This window comes from Engraulis encrasicolus, chromosome 14 (assembly GCF_034702125.1).
Source record: "Engraulis encrasicolus isolate BLACKSEA-1 chromosome 14, IST_EnEncr_1.0, whole genome shotgun sequence".
In the NCBI taxonomy this organism is placed as follows: domain Eukaryota; kingdom Metazoa; phylum Chordata; class Actinopteri; order Clupeiformes; family Engraulidae; genus Engraulis; species Engraulis encrasicolus.
Window position 1 is genome coordinate 984,740 of NC_085870.1, and position 17,500 is coordinate 1,002,239.

General features: G+C 44.6%; 1 protein-coding gene and 1 long non-coding RNA gene across 3 annotated transcripts in view; one reads left to right on the forward strand and one right to left on the reverse strand.

Annotated features, from left to right (window-relative positions):
* fmoda (fibromodulin a) overlaps window positions 1-15,336 on the forward strand; it is a 17,257-nt gene extending 1,921 nt beyond the window's left edge. The window contains exons 2-7 of one of the 2 annotated variants that reach the window (XM_063214774.1): window positions 6,257-6,585; window positions 6,994-7,146; window positions 8,373-8,576; window positions 10,409-10,546; window positions 11,568-11,697; window positions 14,051-14,151. In XM_063214774.1, the coding sequence (XP_063070844.1) occupies window positions 6,304-6,585; window positions 6,994-7,146; window positions 8,373-8,576; window positions 10,409-10,546; window positions 11,568-11,697; window positions 14,051-14,085 (942 nt within the window). In that variant the 5' untranslated portion in view covers window positions 6,257-6,303 and the 3' untranslated portion in view covers window positions 14,086-14,151. Of the gene's footprint in view, window positions 1-6,256; window positions 6,586-6,993; window positions 7,147-8,372; window positions 8,577-10,408; window positions 10,547-11,567; window positions 11,698-14,050; window positions 14,152-14,287 lie in introns of those variants that run through there. The other variant, XM_063214772.1, reaches the window with a different exon arrangement.
* A 237-nt stretch (window positions 15,337-15,573) lies between these two features.
* LOC134461955 (uncharacterized) lies at window positions 15,574-17,005 on the reverse strand. The gene is made up of 2 exons (XR_010037462.1): window positions 16,014-17,005; window positions 15,574-15,867 (listed from the first exon to the last, which is right to left on the reverse strand). It is a non-coding gene; the product is annotated as an uncharacterized LOC134461955 (long non-coding RNA).
* Between the last annotated feature and the right edge of the window lie 495 nt (window positions 17,006-17,500).

Here is a 17,500-nt window from a genome sequence, read left to right on the forward strand (position 1 = left end):
GTGTCTAGTGTGAATGGAATCTGTGTGTTTGTCTGGTGTGTGTTGCTAACGAATGGATGAATGCCTATGCCTCTGAGATGAGGGTAGTGTGTGTTGTCTGGGTTGAGGGGTGTGTGTGTGTGTGTGTGTGTTCTCTGTCCCCGGGGTAAGGGGTGTGTGTTTCTATGCCTCTGGGTTGAGGTGTGTGTGTGTGTTTATGCATCTGTGGAGAGGTGTGTGTGTGTGTGTTCTCTGCCTCAGGGGTGCGTGAAGAGAGTGTGTCTATGAGTCACTTATACCTCTTGAATGTCAACAGCTGTGGACGTGTGCCTGTGTCTAGCATGACGTCACCTCTTACTGCCGACGGGCCTATTCACTATTTGCTGAAAACTCAACTATATCATCAAAACTCAACTACACCATAACAACATTGCTGTGACAGTACAGAGAGCCTTATGTAACAGATTAAGACATAGCCATTACAATTTTGGTGACAGTAAGGTTATAACATAGGCTCTGCGGTAAGGGGTTAATCTGAGCTAAAACCACCAGTATTACACCTTGTGTAATATGCTATCTGAGCTAGTAGCTATTTGTAAAGTAGTAGCTATGCCTACGCCAACTTGTCAAGTAGGTCTGCAGACTGCCAAATAAGCTCCAATATAAACTTTATTCAATTATAAACATGCAAAATTCATCACCCTGGGTTTTCGTCATTAGGCCAATATGTTTACTTTTTAGAGCTTATTTTTGCAGTGTGCTGCAACCTTTCTTCAACTGTCTGACACTTTTGTCTGCCACCTGCAAAAAGTGTTTTCGGATGTGCGTTACGTACCAACCAACCAACCAAAACGACTGCTCCCAGTCATCACACATAGTACCAACCAAAACGACTACTCCCAGTCATCACACATAGCTCTCAACAGCTCAGAGGTGGACTTTCCAGTTGGCAGACCTCTATTGCATGTCTGTATGGTGACTTTCCAGTTGGCAGACCTCTATTGCATTTGAGGGCCCCATGTTTATATCTTGCCTAGGGCCCCAAAATGGCTAGATCCGCCCCTCCTTCAGCTCTACACGTTTCATAACAACATCTGACTAGGCGGCCATTGCTATAGGGTGCTCTTAAATGTCAACAGCTCTTTGCCTGGCATTTCTGGCATTTTCTGGCATGAATGCTGATTACGTGTTGTGTACATTTATTACTAATACCGCTACTATTTACATTTTACATAGTCAGTAATACATGTCATATTTATATTACTATTTACATTTTACATAGTCAGCAGTACATGTCATATTGTTTGGCTAGCTATGCCTCTGCCTCTCCATCTGGCACATCACGTCCACAGCTGTAGTCGTTTGCCGCTGTCTGGCATGAAGACTGATTATTATGTACATTTATTGTGAAGACCACCTCCTAAGTATGTGTATCTATGTGCAAGTTGTGTGCATCTGCCTCTTCGTCCATCACTCTTTAATGTCTGAGGGCTTGCCGGTCTATCTCTAGGAATTGTAAATAAAACACCATCATGATATAATCAGTATTTTGTGTTGTAGTATTTGACCAGGTAGCTATGCCTCTGTATCCATTTCATCCGTTGCTCTTTAGTGTCCAGAGATCTGGAATAATAACTAAAACCACCATTATATAATCATTACTTTATGTCATATCATCAGTATTTGAACAGGTAGCTATGTCTCTGCTTCTGTATCTGCCAAGGCACCCCCTGGCTTTTAGTGTCAAGAGATCTGGACATTTTATTGGCAGTCTGGAAAACTCATCTGTGAGGGTCGTAATTCCCGACCCCTCTACCCCTCTGCTTCTCTCCCCTCCTCTCCCGTCCACTCCACTCCACTCCACTCTCCTCCTCTCCTCTCCTCTCCTCTTCTCTCCTCTCCTCTCCTCTTCTCTCCTTTCCTCTCCTCTCCTCTCCTCTCCTCTCATCTCCTCTCCTCTCCTCTCCTGTCTTCTCTCTTCTCCTCCTCCCCTCCTCCTCTCCTCTCCTCTCCTCCTTTCCTCCCCTCTCCTTTCCTCCTCTCCTCTCCTCTCCTCTCCTCTCCTCTCCCCTCTACTCTTCTTCTCCTCCCCTCTCCTCTCCTCTCCTCTCCTCTCCTCTCCTCTCCTCTCCTCTCCTCTCCTCTCCTCTCCTCTCTTCTCCCCTCTCTCTTCATCTCCATTCTACTCCCCTTCTCCTCTCCTCTCCTCTCCTATCCTCCCCTCTCCTCTACTCTTCTCTCCTCTCCTCTACTCCTCTCCTCCTCTCCTTTCCTCTCATCTCCTCTCCTCTCCTCTCCTCTCCTCTCCTCTCCTCTTCCTTTCCTCTCCTCTCCACTCCTCTCCTCTCCTCTCTTCCTCTCCTCTGCTCTCCTCTCCTCTTATCTCCTCTCCTCTCCTCTCCTCTTCCGTTCCTCTCCTCTCCTCTCCTCTCCTCTCCTCTTCCTTTCCTCTCCTCTCCTCTCCTCTCCTCTCCTCTCCTCTCCTCTCCTCTCCTCTCTTGTCTTCTCTTCTCCTCTCCTCTCCTCTTCTCTCCTCTCCTCTCCTCTCCTCTCCTCCTCTCTCCTCCTCTCTCCTCTCCTCCTCCCCTCCTCTCCTCCTCTCCTCTCCTCTCCTCTCCTCTCTCTCTCTCTCCTCCTCCTCCTCTCTTCTCTCCTCTCCTCTCTTCTCCACTCCTCTCCTCTCCCCTCCTCCTCTCCTCTCTCCTCTCCTCTCCTCTCCTCTCCTCTCCTCTCCTCCTCTAAGTGTTTCTACAGATGTTGGCTTGCTGCCGTTGTGTTTTCTTTGGCTGCTCACTCCTGTCTGCACAGGGGCAAAAATATGCAATACAACCTCAGCATGAAGGTTATTCTGATTATAATGATCGTCATTTTAAAAATATATATGATTATGTATGGCCTAGTAGCATATACTGTGCATTTATACATATAACATGAGCTCTGTATGTGAGAAATGTGATACCTGTGGTTCTGATTGAAGGCTCTGTGATTGCACGTTACTAAGTACATCTCTGTAGCCTAAAATAGACGTGATGAATGTGATATGTTTTTAGTGACCTTTCGAGAAATGTGATACCTGTTTGTACTGATGGAAGGTGCTGTGATTATATATAGGCCTATATACTGTACCTATGAAATAGGTGTTATAGTATGTCATACTAATAGTTTATAGCGTTATTGTTGTGCTGATGGAAGCTCATGTAAAATCATACATATTTATACAGCACATATATAGGGCAGGCATGGGTAAGCGGTTAGGACGCCAGACTTGTAGACCAAAGGTTTACGGTACGACTCCCGACCCGTTAGGTTGGTGGGTGAGTAATTAACCAGTGCTCTCCCCAACCTCCTCCATGACTGAGGTACCCTGAACATGGTACTGTACTTTCCCACCGCTCTGCTCCCTTGGGAGTTCCCCCTTACACGGGTGAGGCATAAATGCAATTTCATTGTGTGCAGTATGCACTTTTGTGGAGTGCAAAAAAAGTGTCACAATGACAATGGGAGTTGGAGTTTCCCAGTTGGGCTTTTGCGTTTACAAGTAACGATCTCCACATATGGTTTACAGCTGTATTACCAGAAATGAGATACCTGCTGAAAGTGTGTGTGTGTGTGTGTGTGTGTGTGTGTGTGTGTGTGTGTGTGTGTGTGTGTGTGTGTGTGTGTGTGTGTGTGTGTGTGTGTGTGTGTGTGTGTGTGTGTGTGTGTGTGTGTGTGTGTGTGTGTGTGTGTGTGTGTGTGTGTGTGTGTGTGTGTGTGTGTGCTGATGGAAAGGAGGAAGGAAGGAGCTGTTTATGTTGGCTGTGGTTCAGCGCATGTTGACAAGAGTTGTTGCAATAAATCAGCTGTTGCTGGGTGCGTGCGTGCGTGCGTGCGTGCGTGCGTGCGTGCGTGCGTGCGTGCGTGCGTGCGTGCATGCGTGCGTGCGTCCGTGTGTGTGAGCTGCATGTGTGCATGTGTGCATGCGTGCGTGAAGTAATGGTTCCTGCTCAGCCAATCAGAAGACGTTCCGTCTGTTCACCGGGTGATAAGTTGACAGAGGCCAGGAGGCTGGAAAATCCACCATGGGGGTCTGCTCTACCCCAGCAGAGAAGCAATAACTCATTCTCAAGGCTAGGGGGCGCTAGTGGGGAGACTCCAAGCCTTTTGGCCCACATTGGAGAGCTCAGAGATAAACGTATGGAGAATGTGGAGATACTATATCAACTTAGTTGTTTATAGTTGCCTTCAGGAGCGAGGACATTCATGACTGCATTTCACGCTGGAATTCAATGTGCTCACTTCGACCATGGTTTTCACGTCTTTTTGAGCATGGTCAGACAAAAAAAAAATGGTACTATATTTCAATCCTGGTTTGACTATGGTTTTACTCTGGAAACTAGCCATGGTTTTACCACGGTTTATGATTATTCATTAAATTAATTTTTTTATCCAATGCACATACTGGTGACAGTACTTGGAGCAATGTGGGGTTAGGTGACTTGCTCAAGGGCACTTCAGCCATGGATGGTTACCCCCCAAAAAACATGGATAAGCCACAGTAGTGGTTGGTTCAGAGTAGAGTAACGATGACATACCATGCTAAAACCATATTTATAACAGTAAAACCATGGTCGATTTTCGTAATGGATTCCTTCCCCAGATGTTTGTAACAGTCTGCATGCCCAGCTGCTTCATTGTATACACTGTGGCCTGGCCAATGGATGAGGACATCTGATTCTGATTCTGTTTTTACTTTCTAGAATCCTGGGTGAAAGCCGCCTGACTCTGTCAAACAGTCTTGTGAAAGCTAAGATGAATTGGTCTCCATGAGGGTGGGAGATGGTCTGATCTTACTCTACCATTTAAATTCACTGGAGTTCCAAAGTCAAATTAAAACCCACATAGTGCTTTATTAGCATGACTGCTACGATACAGTGTCGCAAAAGTGTGAATAGTGTTACCTTAACCAATCAGTAACGGACTTCACGGGTGAGTTCTGCGTCACCACACTCAACTGTTTGCCGATTGGCTAAACAGCGAACCAAGCTTGGAGGATTTTTCCAGACTATGTGCGGAGCTAAAATCTTTGGGTGGAGTACACAGGATGACGTTGCCAGGCTAGAGTGGAAGAGCATAGGATGGCGTTGCCAGGCTAGGTTTCTAGTGGCATACAGATTCCCATGATCTTCTTTTCGCCTCTGATAGGAAAAAAGTCCACATGACAAATGATGCTGCTCCTGTATTCACTATGTTGCAATTTATGATATCCTTTTGGAGACAAGCATGATCTATAATAATTTAATGTTCTCCTCTCTCTCTCTCTCTCTCTCTCTCTCTCTTTCTCTCTCTCTCTCCCTCTCTCTCTCTCTCTCTCTCTCTCTCTCTCTCTCTCTCTCTCTCTCCCTCTCTCTCTCTCTCTCTCTCTCTCTGTTCTTTTTGAGACAAGTATGATCTGTAGTAATTTAATGTTCTTCTCTCTCTGTTCTTTTTTTTCTCCCGTTTCCTTCTGTCAACAATTTTTTATTCTTTTTCCTTCCTCCCACACATTTCACCCCCTTCTCTCTCCTGTTTTTTCCCGCTTCTCCCCTCCTCCTCTTCCTCCCTCTTCTCCTGTCCTTCTGTTCTCTACTCCTTTAACCTCCACTATCGCATTTCCTCTCTTTTATCTACCTTCTCTCCTCCTCTACTCTTATCTCCTCTTCTCTCCTCTCCTCTCCTCTTCTCTGCCCCCCTCTCATCTCCTCTCCTATGCCCCCCTCTCCTCTCCTCCCCTCCTCTCCTCTCCTCCTCCCCCCTCTCCCCCCTCTCCTCCCTCCTCTCCTCCTCTCCTCTCCTCTCCTCTCTTCTCCTCTCCTCTCCTCTCGTCTCTCCTACCCTCCCCTCTCCTCTCCTCTCCTCCCCTCTCCTGCTCTCATCTCTCTCTCCACTCCCCTTTCCTCTCCTCTCCTCTCCTCTCCTCTCTCCTCTCCTCTCCACTCCACTCCTCCTCTCTCCTCTCCTCTCCTCTCCTCTCTTCTTCTCCTCTCCCCCTCCTCCCCTCTCCTCTTTTCCTCTCCTCTCCTCTCCTCTCTTCTCTTCTCTTTTCTCCTCTCCTCTCCTTTCCCCTCCTACCCTCTCGTCTCCTCTGATCTCCTCTCCTCTCCTCTCCTCTCATCTCCTCTCCTCTCATCTCATCTCCTCTCCTCTCCTCTCCCCTCTCCTCTCCTCTCCTCTCTCCACTCTCCTCTCATCTCCTCTCTCCTCTCCCCTCTCCTCTCCTCTCCTCCTCTCCTTCTCTCCTCTCCTCTCCTCTCCTCAGCTGATTCAGCTGTGTGTATACCCTCCACCTCTGTAGACTAGGTCGCCATGGCTTCCTCCTCCCCCCTGTGCCTCTTCCTCCTCCCCCTCCTGGTCGCCGTGGTAACGGTGCGTGCCCAGGGCCAGGACCCCTTCATGTGGGTGTCGGCGCTCCGTAGCCGTGGTTACGGCGTGGGCTCCCTCACGGGCGATTCCACGGGAGGGGAGTGTCCTGAGGTGTGCGACTGCCCGCCCACCTTCCCCATCGCCATGTACTGCGACAACCGCGGCATGACCTCAGTACCCAACGTCCCCTCCAGGATGAAGTACGTCTACCTCCAACACAACCAGGTGAGGAGGTGTGTGTGTGTGTGTGTGCGTGTGTGTGTGTGTGTATGTGTGTGTGTGTGTGTGTGTGTGTGTGTGTGTGTGTGTGTGTGTGTGTGTGTGTGTGTGTGTGTGTGTGTGTGTGTGTGTGTGTGTGTGTGTGTGTGTGTGTGTGTGTGCAGTTTACTATTATTTACTTTAATGTAATGTAATGTATTTGTTATAACCAGATCACCAACGTGTCTGACGACGCCTTTGCCAATGTAATGTACAGTGTAATATAATGTATTGTACTGTACTAATACAGTATACTGCCATTTACCTGTCGCAACCAAATCACTAATGATGCCTTTGCCAACACCACCAACCTGATAATGTAATAGAGTGTAGTGTAAGTAATGTAGTGTAATGTAATTTACCTGTAACCACCAGATCACCAACGTGCCTGATGACGCCTTTGCCAACGCCACCAACCTGGTGTGGCTGATGCTGCATGAGAACGGCATCCTCAACATCGGCAAGAAGGCCTTCGCCAAGATGAAGAACCTCGACAGGCTTTACCTCAGCCACAACAACCTCACCAAGGTACACACTGCTTTACCTCAGCCATGTGTGTGTGTGTGTGTGTGTGTGTGTGTGTGTGTGTGTGTGTGTGTGTGTGTGTGTGTGTGTGTGTGTGTGTGTGTGTGTGTGTGTGTGTGTGTGTGTGTGTGTGTGTGTGTGTGTGTGTGTGTGTGTGTGTGTGTGTGTGTGCGCGCGTGCATGTCCGTGTGCGTGTGCGTGTGCGTGTGTGTGTGTGTGTGTGTGTGTGTGTGTCAGTGTGTCAGTGTGTGTAGACTGAGGCAACGCAAAGTGACTTCAAAGTGCTAGAAGAGTTAGAAACTGCAACATCAAAATTTGCCCTATTCCTTAATGGGGAAGAATATTTGTTTTTAAATCCTGTATCTGGATTGTAATCTGGATCACCACTAAAATGTAATCACTTGTTCCTTTTGTCATTTCCAACAACCTCATAAAGTTCCATCCAAATCCGCATATAACTTCTTGAGTAATCCTGCTGACAGACAGACCAACAGACAGACAGACAAACAAACAAACAAACAAACACGGCCGAGGTAATAAATAAATAATAATAGTAATAATAATCTTCTCCTCTACCCTGCTAGGTTCCCTACAATCTGCTATGTATACAAGATAATAATGATAATAATTTTTAAAAATTAATATATTTTTTAGGGGCTTTTTATGCCTTTATTTGATAGGACAGTCTGAGACGGTGACAGGAAGTGAGTGGGACAGAGAGACGGGGTGGTATCGGGAAATGACCCGGCCAGACTCGAACCCAAATGTGGGGGGCCCAGCGCCCCCGATAATGAGAATAATTTTAAAATAAATAATAAAGACATAAATAAATAGTAATAATATTAATAATAATCTTCTCCTCTCCCCTGCCAGGTGCCCTCCAACCTGCCCAACTCTTTGCATGACCTATACCAGATAATAACAACAATAATAATAATAATAATAATAATAATAGTAATAATGATAATAATAATCATAATAATCTTCTCCTCTCCCCTGCCAGGTGCCCTCCAACCTGCCCATATAATAATAATAATAATAATAATAATTATAATGATAATGATAATAATCTTCTCCTCTCCCCTGCCAGGTGCCCTCCAACCTGCCCAACTCTTTGCATGACCTATACCAGATAATAACAACAACAACAACAACAATAATAATAATAATAATAATGATAATAATACTAATACTAATAATAATATTAATCTTCTCCTCTCCTCTGCCAGGTGCCCTCCAACCTGCCCAACTCTCTGCGTGACCTCCGCCTGGACCACAACCAGATCTCCAAGGTGCCGCCCAATGCCTTCGAGGGGATGGAGAACCTGACCATGCTGCTTCTCCATGACAACGCCATCCAGGACGTGGGCGCCGCCCTCAAGAGCCTCTCATCCCTGCTGCTGCTGGACGTCAGTAGCAACAAGCTGAAGAAGGTTAGTGAAACACACACACACACACACACACACACACACACACACACACACACACACACACACACACACACACACACCCTCTCATCCCTACTGCTGCTGGACGTCAGTAGCAACAAGCTGAAGAAGGTTAGTGAAACACACACACACACACACACGCACTACACCCCCCTCATCTGGGGGATGGCATATGAGCCTTGTGATCCCTGTGCAGAGGTTATTGTTGCATACAAATGAATGGAGCGAGACAACGCAAAGTGTGTGTACAGTATGCACATGCCCCTGTGCCTGTCTTATGTGTGTCTGGAGTGAGACTATCCAAAGTGACTTCAAAGTGCTCCACACAGTCTACTGTCGGTGGCAAAGGAAATGAATGTGCTCCTCTGCTGCAACACATCAGTTCCACAGCAACACAGCTGCTTACTGTAGTGTAGGCCTACTGTTTGTCCCCCTGTGCTTACTGTAGTGGTTAGTACTGTTATTACATAACAACACATTACATTATACTTAGCTGACATCTTTTGTTATATAATCGACTTGCAGTTATCTGTAAAGGCTATTGGTTACAGTCCCTAGAGCAGTGTGGGGTAAGGTATTTACAGGCTATTGGTTACAGTCCCTGGAGCAGTGTGGGGTTAGACATTTACAGGGTATTGGTTACAGTCCCTGGAGCAGTGTGGGGTTAGGTATTTACAGGGTATTGGTTACAGTCCCTGGAGCAGTGTGGGGTTAGGTATTTACAGGGTATTGGTTACAGTCCCTGGAGCAGTGTGGGGTTAGGTATTTACAGGGTATTGGTTACAGTCCCTGGAGCAGTGTGGGGTTAGGTATTTTCAGGGTGTTGGTTACAGACAGTCCCTGGAGCAGTGTGGGGTTAGGTATTTACAGGGTATTGGTTACAGTCCCTGGAGCAGTGTGGGGTTAGGTATTTTCAGGGTGTTGGTTACAGTCCCTGGAGCAGTGTGGGGTTAGGTATTTACAGGGTATTGGTTACAGCCCCTCGAGCAGTGTGGGGTTAGACATTTACAGGGTATTGGTTACAGTCCCTGGAGCAGTGTGGGGTTAGGTATTTACAGGGTATTGGTTACAGTCCCTGGAGCAGTCTGGGGCCTCTGCTGTTCATTCTGCTGTTCGTGTTGCAGCCTGTTCTGGTTGTTCCTGATTGTTTTTAAAGGGACACTGTGTGAGATTTTTAGTTGTTTATTTCCAGAATTCATGCTGCCCATTCACTAATGTTACCTTTTTCATGAATATTTACCACCACCATGAAATTCTAAGTATTCATTATGACTGAAAAAATTGCAAATTGCACTTTTCATACATGAAGAGGGGGATCTTCTCCATGGTCCGCCATTTTGAATTTCCAGAAATAGCCATTTTTAGCTGCAAAAATGACTGTACTTGGGCCATACTAGAAAATATTAGTTTATTACTAAGTAAACTATCATGAAAAGGTCAAATTTGACAATATGGCAACACAGTTTCAATGAGCAGCATAGTTGCGGTACCTTTTTTGACCATTTCCTGCACAGTGTCCCTTTAATGACCTGTCCCAGAAATAATAACATACTTTCCAGGACACTTTTTGTCAGACAGAGGTGCCTACTGTAGCGGTTAGGTACAATGCCCTTTTTTAAGGTTTGTTGTGGCGGTACACTTGTCTTGGTTTGGCATTAATGTGTTTTCTCCCTGTGTGTGTGCGCGTGTGTGTCCGTGCATGCGTGCGTGCGTGTGTGTATGTATGTGTATGTGTATGTGTGTTTGTGTGTGTGTATGTGTGTGTGTATGTGTGTGTATGTGTGTGTGTATGTGTGTGTGTGTGTGTGTATCTCTAGGTCCCAGAGAGTCTTCCTGATCAGATCCATCAGCTGTATATGGAGTCCAACGCCATCGACGCCGTCCCCAACGACTTCCTGTCGCACTTCCAGCAGCTGCAGTACATCCGCATGTCCCACAACGAGCTGACCGACAAGGTACACACACACACACACACACACACACACACACACACACACACACACACACACACACACACACACACACACACACACACACACACACACACACACACACACACACACACACACACACACACACACACACACACACACTATACCACAACGAGCTGACAGACAAGGTAAATTATACACGATCATAATATATTATTTAGGTACATTATACATAGAAAAATGTGTTATATTATATTATATTATATTATATTATATTATATTATATTATATTATATTATATTATATTATATTATATTATAGTATATTACATTATATTCTATTAATATCAAGAATTGGCAAATATTCATGATACATTATCTTATTATGGCAGCCATGGTCTAAGGAGATGAGCTTTTGATCAGAGGGTTGCAGGTTCAAATCCCATGCTTAGGGTGCATCACATCAGTCATGGAGAAGGATGGGGGAGAGCACTGGTTAATTACTCCCCCCACCAACCTGCAGCAGTGCTAGGAGGGGTAAGGGTGGGGATTGAACCTGCAACCCTCTGATCTACACTCCAAATACCATTACACCATTTACACCATGGCTGTCCATATACATTATATCATGAATAGGCCCTATAATACAGATATCTAACACTGTACGGTCCGGTTCTCGATTCTGATTGGCTGATTGGTCAAATCGAGCGCAAACCTACACCTTCCACCTGAAGATTCTATGCACGTCTAAATTAGACCCAGCGCATCTACATCGATAATAAGAATATGTTGCAGTTGGGCTTGGGACTCTGCAAGGAGAGCACATCTTTGCACCATCTGTGGTTTGGGGTATCAGTGTGATGGCTTATTGCTTAAATAATGAATGATACACATACAATAATGATGTATGAATGTACCTGCAGGGTATTCCTGCCAATGATACACATACCTAATGTACCTGCAGGGTATTCCTGCCAATGATACACATACCTAATGTACCTGCAGGGTATTCCTGCCAATGATACACATACCTAATGTACCTGCAGGGTATTCCTGCCAACACCTTCAATGTGTCTGGCCTGGTGGAGCTGGACCTGTCCTTCAACAAGCTGGAGCGCATCCCTGTGGTCAACACCAAACTGGAACACCTGTACCTACAGGCCAACCAGATCAAAGGTACGCTACACACCTAACTAATACACCTGTACCTACAGGCCAACCAGATCAAAGGTACGCTACACACCTAACTAATACACCTGTTACAACACACACACCTGACACTACACACCTGTGCCTACAGGCCAACCAGATCAAAGGTACGCTACACACCTAACTAATACACCTGTACCTACAGGCCAACCAGATCAAAGGTACGCTACACACCTAACTAATACACCTGTACCTACAGGCCAACCAGATCAAAGGTACGCTATACACCTAACTAATACACCTGTTACAACACACACCTGACACTACACACCTGTACCTGCAGGCCAACCAGATCAAAGGTACGCTATACACCTAACTAATACACCTGTACCTGCAGGCCAACCAGATCAAAGGTACGCTATACACCTAACTAATACACCTGTTACAACACACACACCTGACACTACACACCTGTACCTCCAGGCCAACCAGATCAAAGGTACGCTATACACCTAACTAAGGTGCTGTTTCCACGTAGCAGGATATTATTTTAGCAGGGTATTTTTTTTCTCCTGTTGAGGTGTAAACGCAACGTGTGGAGAAAAATAAATCCTCCATTGTAACAAATATCCCCTAAACAGGATATTTTTTTTCTCCTGCTTTTTAGACCTGGATTTTAAATATCTGCTACGTGGAAACGGAAGGCCAAAACCAATGCAAAACCAATGCAACCAGGAGAAATAAATATCCACATATAAAAATATTGTGGAAACAGCACCTAATACACCTGTTATTACAACACATACTTGACACTACACACCAGATCAAAGGTACGATATACACCTAACTAATACACTTGTTACAACACATATATGACACTACACATCTTCAGAGAGTGTAATTTCCACAGAAACTATCCCCAACATCTAAGAGCACAGGGAATCCAGTTTAGTGATTTCATTTTCGTTTCTGCTGTTGCAGCAGCAGTTGTTGTTTAACCCTTATCGGTTATGATCTTACTGTCACCAAAATTGTAATGGCTATGTCTTAATCTGTTACTTAAAGTGATACTGTCCCATTTTTGCACTGCCATACTCAGAGAACGACAGGAAGTATAGGAGAAAGGGAAAACTCAATCATTTTACTCAAGGAGAGGTGGAAAATAAGCTTATTTACAAATATGGGACAGAATCACTTTAAGGCTCTAGGTAGGCTACTGTCATAGCAATGTTGTTATGATGTAGTTGAGTTTTTAAAGGTATTCAAGTCCACCCTATAGAGAACTGAAATGAAGCCATTTGCTGCCTTTGTGAGTAAAGTATGCCCCCTTGTGGCCTTATTCAGACTTGCAGGGAGAGTGTTGATAACTGGTAGTCATGAACACCAATGGTTACCAATATTTGTTTGTTTATTTCTTGGATCTTAAAATTGGCTGTGGCATATTGCAGCTATTCCTTCTGGGATCCATTATTCTTGAATAAAAAAAAAATCTCGTGAAAAATAAAAGCTTACAGTAGTAGCCCATTGCGATATTAACCTGAACGGTAAACCCAATTGGCCTACTACAGGCTTGGCATTCAGAAAAGAGGCTGACATTTTTCTGTTGAATAAAACTTTTATTGACAGAGTTCTACAGATCTTGGCTAGGGGTGGTTGGTAATTGGTTTGTGAGGTGAGAGTGTGTGGTGGAATGTGTGTTTTGTGAGTTTTGGCATGAGCACATTTTCAGCCTTGTTGAAGGCACAGTATGTCCAGCATTGTTTAAGTTATTCATGTGCAGATTTTCCATAGCAGCTTCCATAATGGTTTTCCTGAGAGGAACAAAAGGGGATTATACGCATTCAGGACGGCTCATTTGGGAAGTTTTTAATATTAGAAATATCGAAGATATTATAAGAGATCAGAAAAATGAAGATCATTGACAGACTCTAATTTTTTATTTTATTTTCTCACTTTTATTTTTTATTTTTTTACCATCCAACACAGCACAGAGCATTTGCAATCCCCATTTCACTGCCAATTGTGCTTGCACAAGGAAGCACGTGACAAATAAATTGAATCTTCAATCTTGAATCTAAAATTGTTGGTGTGGGGGCCCAAACAGATTTTTGTCCAGGGGTAGTTAATATATTTCATCTACCCCTTCTGGACTTGAAATCATCAACAAACAACAGCAGAGTTAATTTTTTGAGTGCTCAACTGCTAATGTGCGTTAAAGAGTTTTGCCAGTCGGGTATTATTGTACTAACCATATTGTAGTAAGGATGTCGTAATAATGTTTCTCTGCTAGCTTCTGCAGCATGGTGGACTTGATTAACTTATTATTGTTTATTTGTTATTTATTATTAACCTCATGTTACAATGTCATGTTTCCCTGTAGAGTTTACTCTGGGTAGTTTCTGCAGCGTGGTGTAATAGTGTTGTCATGTCTCTCTGTAGTGTGGTGTAGTGTGATGTACTTCAGTATCTATTAACCCTATACTGTATATATAATGTTTTTTTCTCTCCCTGTAGAGTTTACTCTGGGTAGTTTCTGCAGCGTGGTGGACGTGATAAACTTACTGGTTATTTATTGTTTATTATTAACCTCATGTTATAATGTCATGTTTCCCTGTAGAGTTTACTCTGGGTAGTTTCTGCAGCGTGGTGGACGTGATGAACTTCTCTCAGCTGAAGGTGCTTCGTCTGGACGGCAACGAGATCAGCCTGCAGGACGTGCCAACCGAGTCCGCCCTCTGCCTCCGCATGGCTGCAGACATCGCCGTGTAACACATCCAACTCCGCCCTCTGCCTCCGCATGGTCGCAGACATCTCGTGTAACACCACCCCTGCGCCACCGGGGGGCAGACATGTGCCACTACAACCAGACAACACAGCTGTGTATAGAGGAAGTTTGGTCCATAGACTCTCACCATTTCCCATGATCATGTGTACTAGCCTTGGTAATGTGTGAAACGCCAAATGATTGGATACTCCGCGGAGTTCACCTAAGAGTTTCCAATCACTGGGCGTTTCAAACACTGCCAAGGCTAGAACACTTGACATCGGGGAATGGTGTTAGGGTGTAAACCAGTCTAGTACCTCACTGTCCTCTCCTTTTGCCTGAGGCCAAAACGAAGCATAATGACACAAGCAAATAGGAGGACACAGGAGGTACTAGTTTGGAATGGACCCTCATATTAGCATTTAGCATTATTATTAGTACAGCTGTCCACCAGCACACCAGCGTTGCCTAGAACACTTCCTCTCTGTGCAGCCCGGAGGAGGTTGTACTTCCTGGTCCCGGTCAGTATTGCGTTGGAGGCGTCTTGTGTTGGTGTATATTTCTAATCTGTCAGATGTTTATGAGGTGAAGTCATCTCGGAGTGTATGATTTTTGAGGTGTGTGTGTGTGTGTGTGTGTGTGTGTGTGTGTGTGTGTGTGTGTGTGTGTGTGTGTGTGTGTGTGTGTGTGTGTGTGTGTGTGTGTGTGTGTGTGTGTGTGTGTGTGTGTGTGTGTGTGTGTGTGTGTACCTGCACATACAAGTGCATTTATTTGAATACCTTCCTCACTGCATATTACTAAATGTACGAGACAGTCAGGAGATTGTTGCAATTTTGTGTGTTAGCAATTAGCCGTTGATGTTTCTGCTGGCATTTTGTTTCTTTTTTTCTCTCCTCGTTTTGTGTTATCTTAGTTTTCAAAATAAACTACCCTCTCTGTGGGCTCTTGATGCAGTATGGTTGCTCAAGGAGGATGTCCTGTAGCCTAATGTTGTACGTTCATGTAGCTCGCTTAAGCCGTTGATTGCTAAAAACAAAAACGTCTGCTAAATGTCCAAGCCCTTTTTGGGAAAAAGTAAACCTCAGCCTATATAGTACAGTAAAAACCTAAATATATCAGCCTTCGAAGCACATTTAAAAAAAAACATGAATTAAGTTGCATTTCACAGCTAAAACCCTCATCTTACATTAGCATGTGTTCATGTCCATGTCCATGTACCTGGCTCAGTATTGTGCCACGCAGCAGCCAGCATCAATGGGCTCAGTACCCATCTCCTGGGTCAAGTACCTTTCTCCTGGGTCGGAAAGTACCCATCTCCTGGGTTAAGTACATTCCTCCTGGGTTAAGTACCTTTCTCCTGGGTTAAGTACCTTTCTCCTGGGTCAGAAAGTACATTTCTCCTGGGTTAAGTACCTTTCTCCTGGGTTAAGTACCTTTCTAATCGGTCGGAAAGTACCCATCTCCTGGGTTAAGTACCTTTCTCTTGGGTTAAGTACCTTTCTCCTGAGTTAAGTACCTTTCTCCTGAGCTAAGTACCTCTCTCCTGGGTCGGAAAGTACCCATCTCCTGGGTTAAGTACATTCCTCCTGGGTTAAGTACCTTTCTCCTGGGTTAAGTACCTTTCTCCTGGGTTAAGTACCTTTCTCCTGGGTTAAGTACATTCCTCCTGGGTTAAGTACCTTTCTCCTGGGTTGAAAAATACTTTTCTCCTGGGTTAAGTACCTTTCACCTGGGTTAAGTACCTTTCTCCTGGGTTGAAAAATACTTTTCTCCTGGGTTAAGAACCTTTCTCCTGGGTTAAGTACCTTTCTCCTGGGTCGGAAAGTACATTTCTCCTGGGTTAAGTACCTTTCTCCTGGGTTGAAAAATACTTTTCTCCTGGGTCAGAACGTGAGTAAACTCCACATGGCCATGTGTGTGGTAGCCTTTGAACGATCATGCTGTGAGTATTTATTTTTGTAGAGACGCATAGAGAGCCTGTTTCAGAGTGTGTCCTGTCCTCACTGAGTACACACACACACACACACACACACACACACACACACACACACACACACACACACACACACACACACACACACACACACACACACACACACACACACACACACACACACACACACACACACTCCTAAACACATACATTCCTCCGCTCCACTCCCGCTGACTGGAGAAAAAGCCATAGGCCTATGTCTTTGTTTCTTTGTTTGTTTATTTGTTTACTTTCCCACCTTTATGGACTATTTTATTATTATTTTCTTGTTTTTGGACTCTGTGTTTCCTTCCTATACTAACGAAGACGTCTTCCTCTCCTGCGAGGAGGAAAGATGACACAAAGATGTGGAGTTCTCATTGGTTTGATTTTGTATGACAGTATTGAATATAACAGTATTGAATATGACAATATTGATTATGACAGTATTGAATATGACAGTATTGATTATGACAGTATTGATTATGACAGTATTGATTATGACAGTAACTACATTGCATGCGGTTCATCATTAGCGGTCATGACTGGAGAAAAGTGAAGTGGTCATTGTACTGACTGCTGGTGCTAAGGAAATAAAACTCAATAAAATTAGTCTGATTGTTTTTTTCATTAAGGAACCAATATGACTGCTGTTTCTTGATCTACTTGAGAGAGAGAGAGAGAGAGAGAGAGAGAGAGAGAGAGAAAGAGAGAGAATGAAAGGGAGAGAGAGACAGATCATTTTAGGTTTTAGGTTTAGGTCAATGGTCTATAAAATGCATGTGTTACAAGGTCCACATGTAGCCACTCAATTGTAAACATTGTAAACTTTAACGGCCAATGACTACCCTTCTTATCACGTGAAATGCCTGTTTAGGGCTATTTTCTTTGGTTTCCTATTTCTCCCGGCTTCATGTTTATGACTGTTTTTCTGGGCTATAGGTTTAGGGCTATTGTGTTGCCGGGAAATCGGTGAAAAATTGGCCAAACTCCCTTGTTGGCCCTCACGTGTTGTGTCTTCAATGCAACCTATACAGTATACAGGGACCAGGTGGTGCTAAAGCAACTGCCCCCTAGCCCTATACTGGACAAAA